A 19,848-nucleotide genomic window follows, 5' to 3' on the forward strand; every position below is an offset into this window, starting at 1 on the left:
CAGGAGGATAGGAGTGTGTGTGATGTTACAGGTCTCCACCAGGAGGATAGGAGTGTGTGTGATGTTACAGGTCTCCACCAGGAGGATAGGAGTGTGTGTGATGTTACAGGTCTCCACCAGGAGGATAGGAGTGTGTGTGATGTTACAGGTCTCCACCAGGAGGATAGGAGTGTGTGTTATGTTACAGGTCTCCACCAGGAGGATAGGAGTGTGTGTGATGTTACAGGTCTCCACCAGGAGGATAGGAGTGTGTGTGATGTTACAGGTCTCCACCAGGAGGATAGGAGTGTGTGTGATGTTACAGGTCTCCACCAGGAGGATAGGAGTGTGTGAGATGTTTGGCACAATGTTTAGGAGTAATATAAACCAGTTGTTTTGTTTTTTGCAACAATGTTCTTCATTTTGTTGAGGAAATGCAGAGCCAGATCACTCATAGAATCTCTGAGGATAGAATTCTGGATGAGAAGGACATGTGCAGCATTTTGTACAAAACAGGCTACTCCTGAAAACTTTGGAAGGCAATCTTAGCTAATCAGTGTAGAATCTGAGAAATCCAACAGGCTCGTCTTGATCAAACGACTGCAGAGATCATGTGTACGGATTTGAGTGAGATTTGGATTAAATCTGTGCGACTAACATAAACAATGTGGTTTGCAGAAATCGGCCTCATGGTGGCGCTATAACCGGCAGATGTGGAGGGATGCAGGGAAATGTTTTTCCATGGCCTCTAGGGAGTGTGCATACATAAGTTGTATACAGATCGATGCAGTTATTAGTAAAAACATGAATTGGCCTGTTATAGCGCCACCGTGAGGCTGATTTGGAAAAAGAATAGTGGCATGTCATCCTCGGCCTAGTGGAAATGTGCGTGTATAATTTCACGGAAATTGCACACTGCGTTTGTGATTTGTGGCATTTTGTTCGAAAAGGAATCATGTGGACTTTGGAAGCCAATCTTAGCCAATCAGGATAGAAGATGGGAAATGGTGCAGATCCGTGTTGATCACATGACTATGGAGATAGTGTATACCAAATTGTGTGATGTATGGATAAAATGTGTACGAGTTATCTACAGAAATGTGTTTTGCCTAAATCGGCCTCATGGTGGCGCTATAACAGGCCGTTGAGGAATATTTGGGTCATAGGTTCGTCGTTGGCATCCAGGGAGTGTGTGTGCAAAGTTTGGCATGGATCGGGCCAACAGTGCCGGAGATTGGCTGGTAACGGACGGACGGACGGACGCACGCACGCACGCACGCACGCACGCACGCACGCACGCACGCGCGTGCGTGCGTGCGTGCGTGCGTGCGTGCGTGCCTTCGGCCTGGTGGAGGCAATAAGGCCATGCCTGGACTTCTAACTGTCTACACCAGGCCGAAGGCATGGAGAGAGAGAGTATGTTTTGCACTACGTCCGTGTGTGTGTGTGTGTGTGTGTGTGTGTGTGTGTGTGTGTGTATGTGTGTGCGTCCGTCAATCTGTTACCAGCTAATCTCCGGCACCGTTAACCCGGTCGATGCCAAATCTTGCACACACACTCCCTGGATGCCAACGATGAACCTCATTTTCCACAACGGCCTGTTATAGCACCACCAGGAGGCGCAATTATTTTTATATTACTCATCCAGATTCTGTCCAAAAATATAACGCAAAAAATGTGTAACGCAAATCGTTACACAGTATCTCTATAGTCATGTGTTCAAGACGGATCTGTCCCATATTTCATATTCCATCCTAATTGGCTAACATTGGCTTTCAAAGTTTGCAGGATTGCCCCGTTTTGAACAAAAAGCCTGAAATCATGAATGCAGCGTGCAATTTACGTGAAATCTTTCACTGACTTTACTACTAGGCTGAGGAATATATCCCAACCTTTTCACATTGACCTGTTATAGCGCTACCAACAGTTGGATTTTTGAAAAACACATTTTTGGAACAAAATGCCTGAAATTGCCATCAAAGGCATAAGAAGAAATGGCACCCGTTTCACGTTGGCCTATTAAAGCGCCACCAGGAGGCCACAACCTGCCCCGAGGGGCACTTTATCTAGGTAATTTCTGCAACAGGTGAAAGTACCTGCTACAGTTGTTAAGGCCACTGTTAGTTTGCTACATGACAGAGATTTGTTGAACATCCACAAAGTGCTTCTACTTCTCTAAAGTTTTTCTACCTACCAACAATCTTTCCTTTGTATTTGTTTCCATTCCAGTGTCGCATCACCAGTCTGACTGCCCTGACCTTCCAGAGGTGAATGAACAAAGGAGCTTGGCAAAGAAACAACACCATTGCTGTGATCAGTGTGGAAAACACTTCACTTGCATCTCCAAACTTAAAATACACCAGAGAATTCACACTGGAGAGAAACCATATGGATGTGATCAGTGTGGACAACACTTCTCTGTAATGTCCAGCCTTAAAACCCACCAGAAAATTCATACTGGAGAGAAGCCCTATGGGTGTGATCAGTGTGGACAACGCTTCTCTGTAATGTCCAGCCTTAAAAGTCACCAGATAATTCATACTGTAGAGAAACCCTATGGATGTGATCAGTGTGGACAACACTTCTCTGTAATGTCCAGCCTTAAAACCCACCAGGGAATTCACACCGGAGAGAAACCCTATGGATGTGATCAGTGTGGACAACACTTCTCTGAAATGTCCAGCCTTAAAAGGCACCAGATAATTCATACTGGAGAGAAACCCTATGGATGTGATCAGTGTGGACAACACTTCTCTAAAATGTCCAGCCTTAAAACCCACCAGATAATTCACACCGGAGAGAAACCCTATGGATGTGATCAGTGTGGACAACACTTCTCTGTAATGTCCAGGCTTAAAACCCACCAGAGAATTCACACCGGAGAGAAACCCTATGGATGTGATCAGTGTGGACAACACTTCTCTGTAATGTCCAGCCTTAAAACCCACCAGAGAATTCACACTGGAGAAAGACCCTATGGATGTGATCAGTGTGGACAACGCTTCTCTGTAATGTCCAGCCTTAAAACCCACCAGAGAATTCACACTGGAGAGAAACCCTATAGATGTGATCAGTGTGGACAACGCTTCTCTGTAATGTCCAGCCTTAAAACCCACCAGATAATTCATACTGGAGAGAAACCCTATGGATGTGATCAGTGTGGACAACACTTCTCTAAAATGTCCAGCCTTAAAACCCACCAGATAATTCACACCGGAGAGAAACCCTATGGATGTGATCAGTGTGGACAACACTTCTCTGTAATGTCCAGGCTTAAAACCCACCAGAGAATTCACACCGGAGAGAAACCCTATGGATGTGATCAGTGTGGACAACACTTCTCTGTAATGTCCAGCCTTAAAACCCACCAGAGAATTCACACTGGAGAAAGACCCTATGGATGTGATCAGTGTGGACAACGCTTCTCTGTAATGTCCAGCCTTAAAACCCACCAGAGAATTCACACTGGAGAGAAACCCTATAGATGTGATCAGTGTGGACAACGCTTCTCTGTAATGTCCAGCCTTAAAACCCACCAGAGAATTCACACTGGAGAGAAACCCTATAGATGTGATCAGTGTGGACAACGCTTCTCTGTAATGTCCAGCCTTAAAACCCACCAGAGAATTCACACTGGAGAGAAACCCTATAGATGTGATCAGTGTGGACAACACTTCTCTGTAATGTCCCATCTTAAAACACACCAGAGAATTCACACTGGAGAGAAACCCTATAGATGTGATCAGTGTGGACAACACTTCTCTGTAATGTCCCACCTTAAAACACACCAGATAATTCACACTGGAGAGAAACCCTATGGATGTGATCAGTGTGGACAACACTTCTCTGTAATGTCGAGCCTTTAAAAACACGAGAGAATTCACACTGGAGAGAAACCCTATGGATGTGATCAGTGTGGACAACACTTCTCTCAATTGTCCCACCTTAAAACACACCAGATAATTCACACTGGAGAGAAACCCTATGGATGTGATCAGTGTGGACAACACTTCTCTGTAATGTCGAGCCTTTAAAAACACGAGAGAATTCACACTGGAGAGAAACCCTATGGATGTGATCAGTGTGGACAACACTTCTCTCAATTGTCCAGCCTTAAAACACACCATAGAATTCACACTGGAGAGAAACCCTATGGATGTGATCAGTGTGGACAACACTTCTCTCAATTGTCCAGCCTTAAAACACACCATAGAATTCACACTGGAGAGAAACCCTATGGATGTGATCAGTGTGGACATCACTTCTCTCAATTGTCCAGCCTTAAAACACACCATAGAATTCACACTGGAGAGAACCCCTATGAGTGTGATCAGTGTGGACAACACTTCTCTGAAATGTCCAGCCTCAAACGCCACCAGCAAATTCACACTGGAGAGAAACCCTATGGATGTGATCAGTGTGGACAAAACTTCTCTCAATTGTCTGACCTTAAAAGACACCAGAGAATTCACACTGGAGAGAAACCCTATGGATGTGATCAGTGTGGACAACACTTCTATGAAATGTCCACCTTTAAAAAACACCAGAGAATTCACACTGGAGAGAAACCCTAAGAGTATGATCAGTGTGGACAACGCTTCTCTCAATTGACCCACCTTAAAACACACCATAGAATTCACACTGGAGAGAAACCCTATGAGTGTGATCAGTGTGGACAACGCTTCTCTCACAATTGTCCCACCTTAAAACACACCAGAGAAATCACAGTGTAGAGAAACCCTATGGATGTGATCAGTGTGGACAACACTTCTCTCAATTGTCCAGCCTTAAAAGCCACACTCTCAGAGTTAAATTAACAGTGGTTTTACAATATAAATTGGGGTACCAGAGATAGAAATGCCATTAAATTGGGGATCCGTGGCATAATGCATGTGAAACTGGGGGGTCCATGAAATTAATATGTTTTGGAATCACTGCTAGAGCCGTAAAAATCCTCCCTTATCGGGGTCACTGGCATATGTTTTCAAATGGGGGGTCCGTGGCCTAATAAATGTTGACTTGGGGGTCCTTGACACAAAATAGTTTGGGAACCACTGTGTTAGTAGCCTCGGAAACCCAGACGTTTTTATTTCCAGGGAGGAAAAAAAAGTCTGGGTCCGAGTCCACTTCAATTCGGCATAGAGTAGCGCAAACATCGCTCACTCTCTGCTGATTTCTGATCGTCTGCACCTTTGTTAAATTGACACACACACGCACACAGGGCCGCTTTTTGGGTAGTGCCCCCCCCCCCCTCCTCCCAACCGGCGTAAGCAACGCCCGGCCGTCCGGTCGTGGGGCCCCCTGTTGTCCCCCTTTGCGCTGCGCAGTGCCGTGCTAGTTTGCGCTGCAGAATTAGAGCAGATCTACAAGCTCACAATGCATTGCAGCGCGACGCGTTGTGAGCTTGTAGATCGGCCACGCCACCGCGCAACGCAGTCGAATTATACACACAATGGAAACGAAACAAAAACAAGTTGAACACATGTAGCCAGGCTAGTTGAGTGCACAACCGCTCCCGCTCACAAACAAAACGACTCGTCACTCGAGTGAAGTGAAAAGGTATGCCATGTCATGTAGGACACTGTGTGTGGACAAAAAAGGTTTGTGGACCGACGACCTCTCTCTCTCTCTCTTGCTCTCTCTCTCTCTCTCTCTTTCAGTCTCTGTCAGTCCAGTCAGTGTCATGATTTCACAATTGAATTTTGAATTTTGATCGATCACAAACTGTCTGCTGCCTGCAGGCAATCAAGCAAATGTGATACTTAATATTTATAACAAATAGGAAAGTGAAGGCAAAAGTAAGTATTAATTAATTCAAAAAAATTGTCCCCCCCCCCGACATATCGCACAGGGCCTCGCATTTCTCCCAGACGCCTATGCATGTACACACACACACACTACTCTCGCTCTCTCAGTCGCTCTAAGTAATTAGTCTCATGTCGCGCAGCTGCGCATAGTTTCTCCCGGCGGATCCTGCCGGGAGCTGCCTATGCCATAAAAAGCATAGGTGAGTTCCAGGCTACTGTGTTAGAGACCATCTTTATGGTGGTGACCTGTGTTGGAGTCTGTCAGATACCATCTTTATGGTGGTGACCTGTGTTGGAGTCTGTTAGAGACCATCTTTATGGTGGTGACCTGTGTGGGAGTCTGTTAGACCATCTTTATGGTGGTGACCTGTGTTGGAGTCTGTTAGAGACCATCTTTATGGTGGTGACCTGTGTTGGAGTCTGTTAGAGACCATCTTTATGGTGGTGACCTGTGTTGGAGTCTGTTAGAGACCATCTTTATGGTGGTGACCTGTGTTTGAGTCTGTTAGAGACCATCTTTATGGTGGTGACCTGTGTTGGAGTCTGTTAGACCATCTTTATGGTAGTGACCTGTGTTTGAGTCTGTTAGAGACCATCTTTATGGTGGTGACCTGTTTTGGAGTCTGTTAGAGACCATCTTTATGGTGGTGACCTGTGTTTGAGTCTGTTAGAGACCATCTTTATGGTGGTGACCTGTGTTGGAGTCTGTTAGACCATCTTTATGGTAGTGACCTGTGTTGGAGTCTGTTAGAGACCATCTTTATGGTGGTGACCTGTGTTGGAGTCTGTTAGAGACCATCTTTATGGTGGTGACCTGTGTTGGAGTCTGTTAGAGACCATCTTTATGGTGGTGACCTTTGTTGGAGTCTGTTAGAGACCATCTTTATGGTGGTGACCTGTGTTGCAGTCTGTTAGAGACCATCTTTATGGTGGTGACCTGTGTTGGAGTCTGTTAGAGACCATCTTTATGGTGGTGACCTGTGTTGGAGTCTGTTAGAGACCATCTTTATGGTGGTGACCTGTGTTGGAGTCTGTTAGACCATCTTTATGGTGGTGACCTGTGTTGGAGTCTGTTAGAGACCATCTTTATGGTGGTGACCTGTGTTGGAGTCTGTTAGACCATCTTTATGGTGGTGACCTGTGTTGGAGTCTGTTAGAGACCATCTTTATGGTGGTGACCTGTGTTGCAGTCTGTTAGAGACCATCTTTATGGTGGTGACCTGTGTTGGAGTCTGTTAGAGACCATCTTTATGGTGGTGACCTGTGTTGGAGTCTGTTAGAGACCATCTTTATGGTGGTGACCTGTGTTTGAGTCTGTTAGAGACCATCTTTATGGTGGTGACCTGTGTTGGAGTCTGTTAGACCATCTTTATGGTAGTGACCTGTGTTGGAGTCTGTTAGAGACCATCTTTATGGTGGTGACCTGTGTTGGAGTCTGTTAGAGACCATCTTTATGGTGGTGACCTGTGTTGGAGTCTGTTAGAGACCATCTTTATGGTGGTGACCTTTGTTGGAGTCTGTTAGAGACCATCTTTATGGTGGTGACCTGTGTTGCAGTCTGTTAGAGACCATCTTTATGGTGGTGACCTGTGTTGGAGTCTGTTAGAGACCATCTTTATGGTGGTGACCTGTGTTGGAGTCTGTTAGAGACCATCTTTATGGTGGTGACCTGTGTTGGAGTCTGTTAGACCATCTTTATGGTGGTGACCTGTGTTGGAGTCTGTTAGAGACCATCTTTATGGTGGTGACCTGTGTTGGAGTCTGTTAGACCATCTTTATGGTGGTGACCTGTGTTGGAGTCTGTTAGAGACCATCTTTATGGTGGTGACCTGTGTTGCAGTCTGTTAGAGACCATCTTTATGGTGGTGACCTGTGTTGGAGTCTGTTAGAGACCATCTTTATGGTGGTGACCTGTGTTGGAGTCTGTTAGAGACCATCTTTATGGTGGTGACCTGTGTTGGAGTCTGTTAGAGACCATCTTTATGGTGGTGACCTGTGTTGGAGTCTGTTAGAGACCATCTTTATGGTGGTGACCTGTGTTGGAGTCTGTTAGAGACCATCTTTATGGTGGTGACCTGTGTTGGAGTCTGTTAGAGACCATCTTTATGGTGGTGACCTGTGTTGGAGTCTGTTAGAGACCATCTTTATGGTGGTGACCTGTGTTGGAGTCTGTTAGAGACCATCTTTATGGTGGTGACCTGTGTTGGAGTCTGTTAGAGACCATCTTTATGGTGGTGACCTGTGTTGGAGTCTGTTAGAGACCATCTTTTCTTCTGTCATGTTGATGTTTTTTTCCCCATTGCATCAATCTATCTACATTATGTATTTCTGCGTATACATCTGACCCTGCATGTTTTATTATTATGTTGCTGTTGTTATACTGTACTCAATACAATATCAAACAGTACTATATAGAGTAGAGAACAGTACAATAACAGTACATGATCTTTAAACAAACAGTATAATTGTGTACTTGTGTGAGAACAATACACTTTGGAAAGAGACACACAGGTCAGGGTTCAGTGTATTTTGTGGACACATGTTGACCTCTGAACATTTTACTCTCACTATAAAAGAACGGAGCTCATTGAAGAGAAAGATGTTGTCCCTCCATATATAGAACTAATTCAAATAATGTACCTGCTTTTATACAGCCATGCTACCACTACTTTAGTTTTTAATAAAATGATAGTCAAATAAGGACATGCCTGGCCTTCTTATTCATCTTCTGCAACTGGTCAAAAGTGCTTGAATAGACCACTGAATAGACCACTCAATAGGCCAGGGGTTCTCAACCCGTGGGTCCCTGGAAAATGGAAATTTAGAGTTTACAGTACACCCTCTTTTGGTGTTTTAAGCATTATATTATGTTATACTTTAGCTGTTGAAAAATAGCAGATCTACAAGCTCGTAGCTACGCAGGTCTTAATGGGTTAATGATTAAATATGGTTTCAGTATTCTGTATTTTCTCTATGGTTATTTTTGCAGTCAGTTTACATTCGCGGTGGGGAGGGGGGAGGGGCGCAAGACATGGCCATAGCATTTCTGGGGGTCCCCAGACAAAAACGTTGAGAAAACCTGCAATAGGCCTAACCCTATCACCATTACATCACCATTACATCACCTAATCATGTTGAATAGACCACTCAATAGGCCACAACATCACCATTACATCACCTAATCATGTTGAATAGACCACTCAATAGGCCACAACATCACCATTACATCACCTAATCATGTTGAATAGACCACTCAATAGGCCACAACATCACCATTACATCACCTAATCATGTTGAATAGACCACTCAATAGGCCACAACATCACCATTACATCACCTAATCATGTTGAATAGACCACTCAATAGGCCACAACATCACCATTACATCACCTAACTAGAAAAAGTGCCCTTCCGGGCACAGGTCTCCACCAGTGTGTGTGATGTTTGGCAAAATGTGTAGGAGTAATATATAAGTGTGTGTGTGTGTGTGTGTGTGTGTGTGTGTGTGTGTGTGTGTGTGTGTGTGTGTGAGACGCGGCTTGGCCTGTTGTAGCGCCACCATGAGGCTGAATCGAAAACTGTCAAGTGGCATTTCTTCCTCAGCCTAGTGGGAATATGCATACACAGTTTCACCGCAATCGGACGCTGCGTTGAGTAGTTGTGGCGATTTGTACAAAACGGGTACAAAGCGGGCTACTCCTGAAAAGTTTAGAAGCCAATCGTAGCCAATGAGGGTGGATTATGAGAAATCAAAAAACCCGTCTTGATCACATGACTATGGAGAACATGTGTACTGATTTGCGTGAAATTTGGATAAAATCTGAAGGAGTAATATTAGAAAATGTGTTTTACATATGTCGGCCTCCTGGTGGCGCTATAAAGAGCAGATGTGAAAAATTCCAGGCAAAGGTTTTTCCTTGGCCTCTAGGGAGTTGGAATACAAAGTTATCCACAGATCCATGCAGTTAGAGGTAAAAACACTTTTCGGCCAGTTATAGCGCCACCATGAGGCTGAGTTGAAAATGTTCATGTGGCATTTCTTCCTCGGCCTAGTGGGAATGTGCGTGCACAATTTCACGGAAATCACACGATGTGTTCATGATTTGCAGCATTTTGTTTGAAACTGAGCACTCTTGCGAACTTTGGAAGCCAATCTTAGCCAATCAGGATGGAGTCTGAGAAATCTGAAAGACCTGTTTCGTTGAATGGCTCTAGAGAGACTGTGTACCAATTTGTGTGATGTTTGGACAAAATCTGTAGGTGTACTGTCCAAAAACTTGTTTTGCACAAAGCGGCCTCCTGGTGGCGCTATAACAGGCCGTTCTGGAAAATGTGGGGCAGAGGTTCATCGTTGGCATCCAGGGAGTGTGTGTGCAAAGTTTGGCATCGACCGGGTTAACGGTGCCGGAGATTAGCTGGTAACAGACGGACGGAAGGACACACACACGGACACACGGACACACACACACACGGACGGAGTGCAAAACATACTCTCTCCCCATGCCTTCGGCCTGGTGGAGACAATCATGTTGAATAGACCACTCAATAGGCCACAACATCACCATTACATCACCTAATCATATTGAATAGACCACTCAATAGGCCACAACATCACCATTACATCACCTAATCATGTTGAATAGACCACTCAATAGGCCACAACATCACCATTACATCACCTAATCATGTTGAATAGACCACTCAATAGGCCACAACATCACCTAATCATGTTGAATAGACCACTCAATAGGCCACAACATCACCATTACATCACCTAATCATGTTGAATAGACCACTCAATAGGCCACAACATCACCTAATCATATTGAATAGACCACTCAATAGGCCACAACATCACCATTACATCACCTAATCATATTGAATAGACCACTCAATAGGCCACAACATCACCATTACATCACCATTACATCACCTAATCATGTTGAATAGACCACTCAATAGGCCACAACATCACCATTACATCACCTAATCATAGCAACACGAGTTACACCATAATATATTAGCGCCCCTCACTTCACACGGGCGTGAGTTTCTTTTTGTATTTCATCATGAACATTAAGTGACGACCAATTATATGAAGATCCTTTAATGCAGAATATGCACTCCATTGATAAATGAGGCCCTGTGGGTGCCTGTGTGTGCGCGCACGCGTGTGTGCGCGTGCGTGCGTGCGTGCACACGTGTGTGTGTGTGTGTGTGTGTGTGTGTGTGCGTGCATTACCTATGCTGTGCTCAGGCTGCATGTAGCAGGGTTTAACCCTGTAATGGCTGAGTCTCAGCATCATGCCTGGTCGGACAGCGGAGAACCATCGGGTGCACACGCTGTTCCACAACACCACGCACACACGGGCCGTGTGGTCGCACACCTCCAAGACACCCTGCACGCACACACACACACACACACACGCATGCATGCAGGCACATGCACACACAGATCTTATATGACATTAAATGACATTATGTGGGCATTCACACTGACCAAGGGACCTTAGAGAAGGAAAGGTCATGTGGTCACGTGACTGGGCTTCACCATGACACTTTCATGCTCATAACCAACACTAATGAATACATGGCAGTGAATGGAGCCGGCTGGACCAGCTCATAATAAACACTATTCATGAACCATTGAGACCTACTGTTTTTATTCTAGTTTATTTTGCTAGCTTTAGTTATAATAATCATTTATTCTACTGTTTTCTACATGAATATAACCACATTATAACCATATCAAATTAAATGGGAGTTAAATGTTGCAATTTGTAAAAATGGCAAAATATGACTCCTGACGTCGTTGAAGTGGGACTGATAAAATGTCCCTGGGGGCCTGGGTCATGGCTCAGTGGTCCAGGCACCTTGGCTGGTAATCCAGTCTGGCAGTGTGCCACGGGTTCGACTCCCGATCCCGACGGCCTTTACTGCATGTCTCCCCCCCCCCATCTCTCTCCCCATTTCCTGTCAGCCTACTGTCTGTCCCTCCATAAAAATATAAAATAAAGGCGAAAGCCACAAAAAAAAATCATTAAAATGTCCCATTCCATTCCTGCATCCTGGGACTCATCTAAAAGACCATCCCTGCATCCTGGGACTCATTACATTGAAACCCTATTTACTTCACTGCTCCAAACAGCAGCAGGTATGGTTTCTGTCCCGGGGGTATCGCGAGATTTGGCTGCCAGACAGGAAACGGTGGGAATGCGGTACATTCAGAACGGTACTTTAGATACGGCTCTTTAGATACCTCTATACAATTACACAGTGTGCAGTATCGAAAAGCAACACCACAGACAATACTGTGTTACAATGTCTACTGTTATTTTCCAGAAGCGCTTACTTTACAAAAGGTCTCAGTTATGTAAGGCAGGGGTTCTCAACCCATGGGTCGCGACGCCTCGTGGGGTTGCCAAATTATTTTGGGGGGTCCCCAAATAAAAATAAATAAAAAAATGACCACCTATAGCCAGATATTATATGACCTTAACATTACCTTATACGGGCATTCGCAGTTCTGCTCCGCCTTCCCATAATGCACCAGGTGAGACTTGTTGATGATGCGTACGATCATGTGACGTTGGACCGTCCCCCTGGCGAAGTCCCTCTGGCCAATGAATGACCTCTGCAGCTCGGCAACCGTTACCCCCGGAGACACTAAACGCACGCACGCACGCACGCACACACGCACACACACACACACAAGTGTCATGTGAAAGGTTGTAGTTTTAGTCATGTTTGTCATGTGAAAGGTTGTAGTTTTAGTCATGTAAAAGGTTGTAGTTTGTCATATTTTAGTCACATTTTAGTCATGTAAAAGGTTGTAGTTTTAGTCATATTTTAGTCATGTGAAAGGTTGTAGTTTTAGTCACGTGAAAGGTTGTAGTTTTAGTCATATTTTAGTCATGTGAAAGGTTGTAGTTTTAGTCATGTGAAAGGTTGTAGTTTGTCATATTTTAGTCATGTGAAAGGTTGTAGTTTTAGTCATATTTTAGTCATGTGAAAGGTTGTAGTTTGTCATATTTTAGTCATGTGAAAGGTTGTAGTTTTAGTCAAATTTTAGTCACATTTTAGTCATGTGAAAGGTTGTAGTTTGTCATATTTTAGTCATGTGAAAGGTTGTAGTTTTAGTCATATTTTAGTCATGTGAAAGGTTGTAGTTTGTCATATTTTAGTCACATTTTAGTCATGTGAAAGGTTGTAGTTTTAGTCATATTTTAGTCATGTGAAAGGTTGTAGTTTTAGTCATATTTTAGTCATGTGAAAGGTTGTAGTTTTAGTCATGTGAAAGGTTGTAGTTTTAGTCATATTTTAGTCACATTTTAGTCATGTGAAAGGTTGTAGTTTTAGTCATATTTTAGTCATGTGAAAGGTTGTAGTTTTAGTCATATTTTAGTCATGTGAAAGGTTGTAGTTTTAGTCATGTAAAAGGTTGTAGTTTTAGTCATATTTTAGTCATGTGAAAGGTTGTAGTTTTAGTCGCATTTTAGTCATGTGAAAGGTTGTAGTTTTAGTTGTGTCCTACCTCCCTGCAGTGTCTCCTCCTCGCCACCAGGGGGCGTGTCATGTCTCCAGCTCTCTCCACTGTAGTCCACGTTGTTCCACAGGGGCAGATATGAGCTCCTATTGGCTGTCAGGGGCATCAGTGGACCTATAGAAATAACCAGTCAATTAAGATATGAGCTCCTATTGGCTGTCAGGGGCATCAGTGGACCTATAGAAACAACCGGTCAATTAAGATATGAGCTCCTATTGGCTGCCAGGGGCATCAGTGGACCTATAGAAACAACTGGTCAATTAAATAAAAGGGCAAGACCACTTTTTTAGAGGTTTGGGTTGTTTTCTGACCTTATTATGGGCAAACTAGTCCATTCCATGAGTTATTTCGCTCCGTTGTGTTAGCAATTTAATAATTAAAAATACCATGCCATTGACTTCCATTGTAACGGGGGAACAGCTCTCAAAGGCACTCTTTTAGCACATAAACCAACGCAACAAAAGCTGATTCTGACAGGTTATGACACCAGGAAAACTCATGCGGTTTTATTTGTCTTTTAAGATTTATAAAGTTACTATTTTAGTCGGAGATATACTGAAGCAGTCTTGCGAGGCTTCGTTTGTAAACAGAAGTCTCCACGCTGTTTGAGAGGCACCCAGCTGCAGCCTCGCATACGAGCAGTCCCAGACACAGACACTTCTTATAAAGTGTCTTCTAAAGTGTTTCCCTCAAACACGTCCATTGTGTATGTTTTTAGTGACAAGCGGACGAGATCAAATCCATTTGTTTACGTCCCCGTCGTGGCTCAACGGCATTCCAATAATACGCTTCAGGAGTGGGTGTACTGTTTGTCCAATCAGATCGTTTTTTACTCAACGCGAACAGCAGTGATTCGGTCGGCATAGGCATACCTACCGGATTTTCTTTCTACACAAATTAGTCAAAACAAGACAAAATTTACATTTTGTATTAAAAATAAAACCACATGAGTTTTCCTGATGTCATAAACTGTCAGAATCAGCTTTTGTTGCGTTGGTTTATGTGCTAAAATAGTGACTTTGAGAGCTGTTTCCCCGTTACAATGGAAGTCAATGAGCGACTTTTTTATTTCTTAAATTTCTAATAAACAACACAACGGAGCAAAATAGCTCATGGAATGGAATAGTTTGCTCATAATAAGGTAAGAAAACAACCTGTGTGTGTGTGTATGTGTGTGTGTGTGTGTGTGTGTGTGTGTGTGTGTGTGTGTGTGTGTGTGTGTGTGTGTGTGTGTGTGTGTGTGACTCACCAGGTTGTGTGTGCGTGCACCAGGGCAGGGAGTGTGTGTCCGTCTGGGTGAGGTGTGTGTCTCCGTCTGCTATCTCCATGGTAACCAGCACGTAACTATGACAACAAACACATCTCCATGGTAACCAGCACGTAACTATGACAACAAACACATCTCCATGGTAACCAGCACGTAACTATGACAACAAACACATCTCCATGGTAACCAGCACGTAACTATAACAAACACATCTCCATGGTAACCAGCACGTAACTATGACAACAACCACATCTCCATGGTAACCAGCACGTAACTATGACAACAAACACATCTCCATGGTAACCAGCACGTAACTATGACAACAAACACATCTCCATGGTAACCAGCATGTAACTATGACAACAAACACATCTCCATGGTAACCAGCACGTAACTATGACAACAAACACATCTCCATGGTAACCAGCACGTAACTATGACAACAAACACATCTCCATGGTAACCAGCACGTAACTATGACAACAAACACATCTCCATGGTAACCAGCATGTAACTATGACAACAAACACATCTCCATGGTAACCAGCACGTAACTATGACAACAAACACATCTCCATGGTAACCAGCATGTAACTATGACAACAAACACATCTCCATGGTAACCAGCACGTAACTATGACAACAAACACATCTCCAAGGTAACCAGCATGTAACTATGACAACAACCGCGGTTCTTGTATTCTTTATTATGTTTTACTGAGAATAAGGTTAGGAATAAGGTTAGGTTCAGGCACGCACGCACGCACGCACACACGCACGCACGCACGCACGCACGCACGCACGCACGCACGCACGCACGCACGCACGCACACACGCACGCACGCACGCACACACCCACCCAGACATGGCGCGGCAGAGCGCAGCGTTGACGGTTGCAGTCCCACAGCTCAGGACGTTGCGCTCCACCAGGCGGTTCAGCGAGGGGTCAAGGGTCACGCGGAGCCGGCAGTCTCCGTCCGTCACCGTGACATCATAGAGGTCATCACCTAGGCAACCACACGATACATTCACAGATCGGTCACCGTGACATCATAGAGGTCACCGTGACATCACAGAGGTCACCGTTACATCATAGAGATCATCCCCTAGGCAACCACATGATGCAGTGTTCACCCAGAGTGTAGAGTAGGAGAGTAGCAACACGCTTTGATCTCGCCGCAAAGCGGGTGCCTATGGGCTATAGTTCCATACATTGGAACTATCCCATTGAGACAAAGCGGGTGCCTATGGGCTATAGTTCCAAACATTGGAACTATCCCATTGAGACAAAGTGGGGTGCCTGTGGGCAATAGTTCCAAACATTGGAACTATCCCATTGAGACAAAGCGGGGTGCTATGGGCTATAGTTCCAAACATTGGAACTATCCCATTGAGACAAAGCGGGTGCCTATGGGCTATAGTTCCAAACATTGCTCCTATGGCTGGAACTATCCCATTGAGATAGAATGAGCACTTCCGCATTCCATTGTTACAATGGGAGTCAACGCTAGTGTCGCCACTCTCTTACTAGATTACTCTGGGTTCACCTAGGCCAGGGGTTCTCAACCTGGGGGTCGCGACCCCTCGGAGGGTCCAGAAATTATTTTGGAGGTTCACCAAGTTATTAAAAAAAAACATTTTTATTTTATTTTTGCAACTGAATGGCAGTCAAATGGAAATTTAGAGTTTACATAGTACACATAGTGCATGCATAAACTTTCCTTAACCCATTCTGGACAGGAACCCGTTTTGGTGTTTTAACTAAGCATTATGTTATACTTTAGCTATTGAAAAATAGCAGATCTACAAGCTCATAGCGCGCCACCGAGTGGCGCGCTACGAGCTTGTAGGTCTGCTATTTTTGAAAAGTCGTGAAAATGTGGCGCAAATCTTTGAATAGATATTCTTACAGAGCGGACGTTTTTAACTCAAATCTTTGCTTCTGGGAGGTTCCCTGGAACTACATATTTTCAGATGCGGTCGGCAGCCAATTCAATATAATTTTTGGGGTCCTTGACATGAAATATTGAGCACCACTGATACAGAAACATGAGGTATTTCAGAAAACTGTCAGGATTTAGAAGACATTTTCTTAAATTTCGACATTAGGCCTAAATGGGTTAATGATTTATTATTTATGATGTATTTTCTCTATTATTAAGGTTATTCCCAGCCTAAAACCCTGAGAACCCCTGATATGACCAAGGCAACCACATGATTCATTCACAGAGCATATACTGACCTCTATGGACCGTGTGGGGGAAGTACAGGGCAGATCCAGTGTCTCTGATGTAACGATCCACTGATAAAACAAGCAGAGACTCACCACACACCACCTGCTGTATTTAGCAATTTTAGGAAGAAAAAAAAGAGGGGTTTAATTACTGTTCCATTCCATATCGCTACAGTTTGGTCTATGGATAAATGTGTGTATTCTCTGTGTTCATGTCAAGGTGCAGGTTTGTCCATAATGTGTGTATTCTCTGTGTTCTTGTCAAGGTGCAGGTTTGTCCATAATGTCTAATACAATATAATGTCCATTGTATGTGCCAGATAATTACTTTATATGTATATAATAATATAGTGTCGCAGGCACCTCGCAGGGGTATTTATTAACAGTTTACAGAGTACATTTCAAGCACACTTAAACTCAATAACAAAGGCTGTTAACTGTGAGTGGACGAAACCATAAAGCACTACAATTGGGTCCACCATGTTCAATTCATCAAAACATTTAGAGACGTACAAATAGACACTTCTATATAAGCCAAAGAACAGAACAGGAATTCATCAGACCCAAAACTAAAGAATATCTTGTTGTCGTTGGATAAGCTTAATTCCATGTTGATTCCATGATGTATTGGTACCATTAGGAGAGATAACAGGCTGTATTGATGTTGGTACCATTAGGAGAGATAACAGGCTGTATTGATGTTGGTACCATTAGGAGAGATAACAGGCTGTATTGATGTTGGTACCATTAGGAGAGATAACAGGCTGTATTGATGTTGGTACCATTAGGAGAGATAACAGGTTGTATTGATGTTGGTACCATTAGGAGAGATAACAGGCTGTATTGATGTTGGTACCATTAGGAGAGATAACAGGCTGTATTGATGTTGGTACCATTAGGAGAGACAACAGGCTGTATTGATGTTGGTACCATTAGGAGAGATAACAGGCTGTATTGATGTTGGTACCATTAGGAGAGATAACAGGTTGTATTGATGTTGGTACCATTAGGAGAGATAACAGGCAAACGTTGATCAAAATAACAATTATTCTATTGTGTAGACTTAAATTTACAATTTACAATTTAGGCATTTAGCAGACGCTCTTAATCCAGAGCGACTTACATTTAGCAAGAACAAAAGCATGGGAATACATCACATATATAAAAAGCATTTATCAAGAAACATGCGTAAGCTAAGAACGTAGCTAGAACATATCTATATAATGACACTGTACATATAAACTATACATATATACTATACTATGCTGTACATATATACTATGAAGTGCTATGACTACATACAATGCAATTATTGTGCTCTCTACATAACATGCTATAAGTCTGTATCAAATGCTATCTAAGTCTAAAAAGTGCTGTCTAAGGTGGTAGGGTAAGTGCTAAGACTTCTTGTAAATTAAGTAATGCAGATGTTTATCAATAATGTAACTCTTTGAGAGCGTAGTATGAAACCAAATATTTGGTTTCATACTACGATCTCAAGTGTTAAAAGATCTATTATTAGGGTCCATTTGGTCATCATCATCATTTAGCTTAGCCGCAATTTGCAACTCTAGATTTTTTTATAATGGGATGAATCTAGAGTTGCAATACCCTCCATTGACTCCCCACTCATCATTTTGTGTTTGCGATCTGCTTGTCTTAAACGACGTTAAACTCACCAACATTGCAGCTGTAGTCCAAGCTTGAATTATTCTCTTTCAATCTGCCGAGCTTGTTTTTCATAAAAATCCCCCGTAGACATGTTATGAGCTACTTTCTGTCAAGAAGAAGAAATGTTGGAGTTTGGAAGCGCTCGTTTGTATTAAGGGGTTGCGCTGCTGCCTCCTGCATTATGTGCAAATGCGAAACAGATGCATGCAGGGACGTTCAGTGACTTACGACGAGCGCTTCCAAACTCCAGCACTTAGAAAAAGAATCACTTGCACAGAATTTCTTGACAGAAAGTAGCTCATAAGTCATAACATGTCTACGGGGGATTTTTATGAAAAACAAGCTCGGCAGATTGAAAGAGAATAATTCAAGCTTGGACTACAGCTGCAATGTTGGTGAGTTTAACGTCGTTTAAGACAAGCAGATCGCAAACGCAAAATGATGAGTGGGGAGTCAATGGAGGGTATTGCAACTCTAGATTCATCCCATTATAAAAAAATCTAGAGTTGCAAATTGCGGCTACATTTAGCTGGGGACTGTAGGCTACTGTACTGTCCTGTGCTCATGCAATCTTCATGCAAACTGTTCATAAAATGAAAAATAATTCAGTATGACGCCATAATGTAATAATACAGTATTCAGTGACGTGATGTCATGACATGTAATAAAGCATTCGGTATTCACCTGGTTGTTGAGCCCCGCCCCCTGCAGTCTGGACAGTACTCTGGTCAGAACACATCTGCTGCTGCTGCTGCTGCTGGGCACCGCCATGTTGGATCCAAACAACAACATCCTCATTCATGACGTCACAACATCCTCTGGACCGGACCTGCTCAACCCGTTTCCGTATCCGCTCTAGACAGGATCTGCTTCAAGGTTTACCTTGAACGCGAGTTGGGAGTTTGCTGCTCCGTCCCAGTTCTAAGTGTGGTGAAACAGTGCCACCTGCTGTCGACTGTGACGAACTGCTTTAAACGCTGCTACTGTATAGCATTGAGTCTGCTTTGAGCAGTGGTTCCCAAACCTTTTCATGTCAAGGTTGACACATTGACACATATTAGCCCGCGGACCCCCTTTTGAAGAGATATGCCAGGGACCCCCATAAGAGAAGATTTGTACGGCTCTAGCAGTGACTCTCAACCATTTAAATTTCAAGGACCCCCGGTTTAATTTGACCCGCATGCATTAGCCTACGGACCCCCCGTTTAATGGCATTCCTATCTCTGGGACCCCCAATTTATATTGTAATTAAAACTCTGGTTTAACTTTTACTTTGGTTCCATTTGTAGGCTACACTCTCTGAGTTACAGTCCCATAATGAGGGTCCATTTGTAGGCCACACTCT

General features: G+C 43.6%; 1 protein-coding gene across 1 annotated transcript in view; it reads right to left on the reverse strand.

Moving 5' to 3' along the window:
• LOC306925193 (RPA-related protein RADX) overlaps positions 1–19,327 on the reverse strand; it is a 62,087-nt gene extending 42,760 nt beyond the window's left edge. The window contains exons 1-7 of the mRNA XM_079503885.1: positions 19,188–19,327; positions 16,842–16,938; positions 15,459–15,606; positions 14,582–14,676; positions 13,321–13,446; positions 12,292–12,452; positions 11,029–11,185 (exon numbers count right to left, since the gene is read on the reverse strand). Coding sequence (XP_079360011.1) covers positions 11,029–11,185; positions 12,292–12,452; positions 13,321–13,446; positions 14,582–14,676; positions 15,459–15,606; positions 16,842–16,938; positions 19,188–19,301 — 898 coding nt within the window. The 5' untranslated portion in view covers positions 19,302–19,327. The remainder of the gene's footprint in view (positions 1–11,028; positions 11,186–12,291; positions 12,453–13,320; positions 13,447–14,581; positions 14,677–15,458; positions 15,607–16,841; positions 16,939–19,187) is intronic.
• Between the last annotated feature and the right edge of the window lie 521 nt (positions 19,328–19,848).

The sequence above is a fragment of the Electrona antarctica genome (assembly GCF_951216825.1).
Source record: "Electrona antarctica genome assembly, chromosome: 6".
Classification (NCBI taxonomy): domain Eukaryota; kingdom Metazoa; phylum Chordata; class Actinopteri; order Myctophiformes; family Myctophidae; genus Electrona; species Electrona antarctica.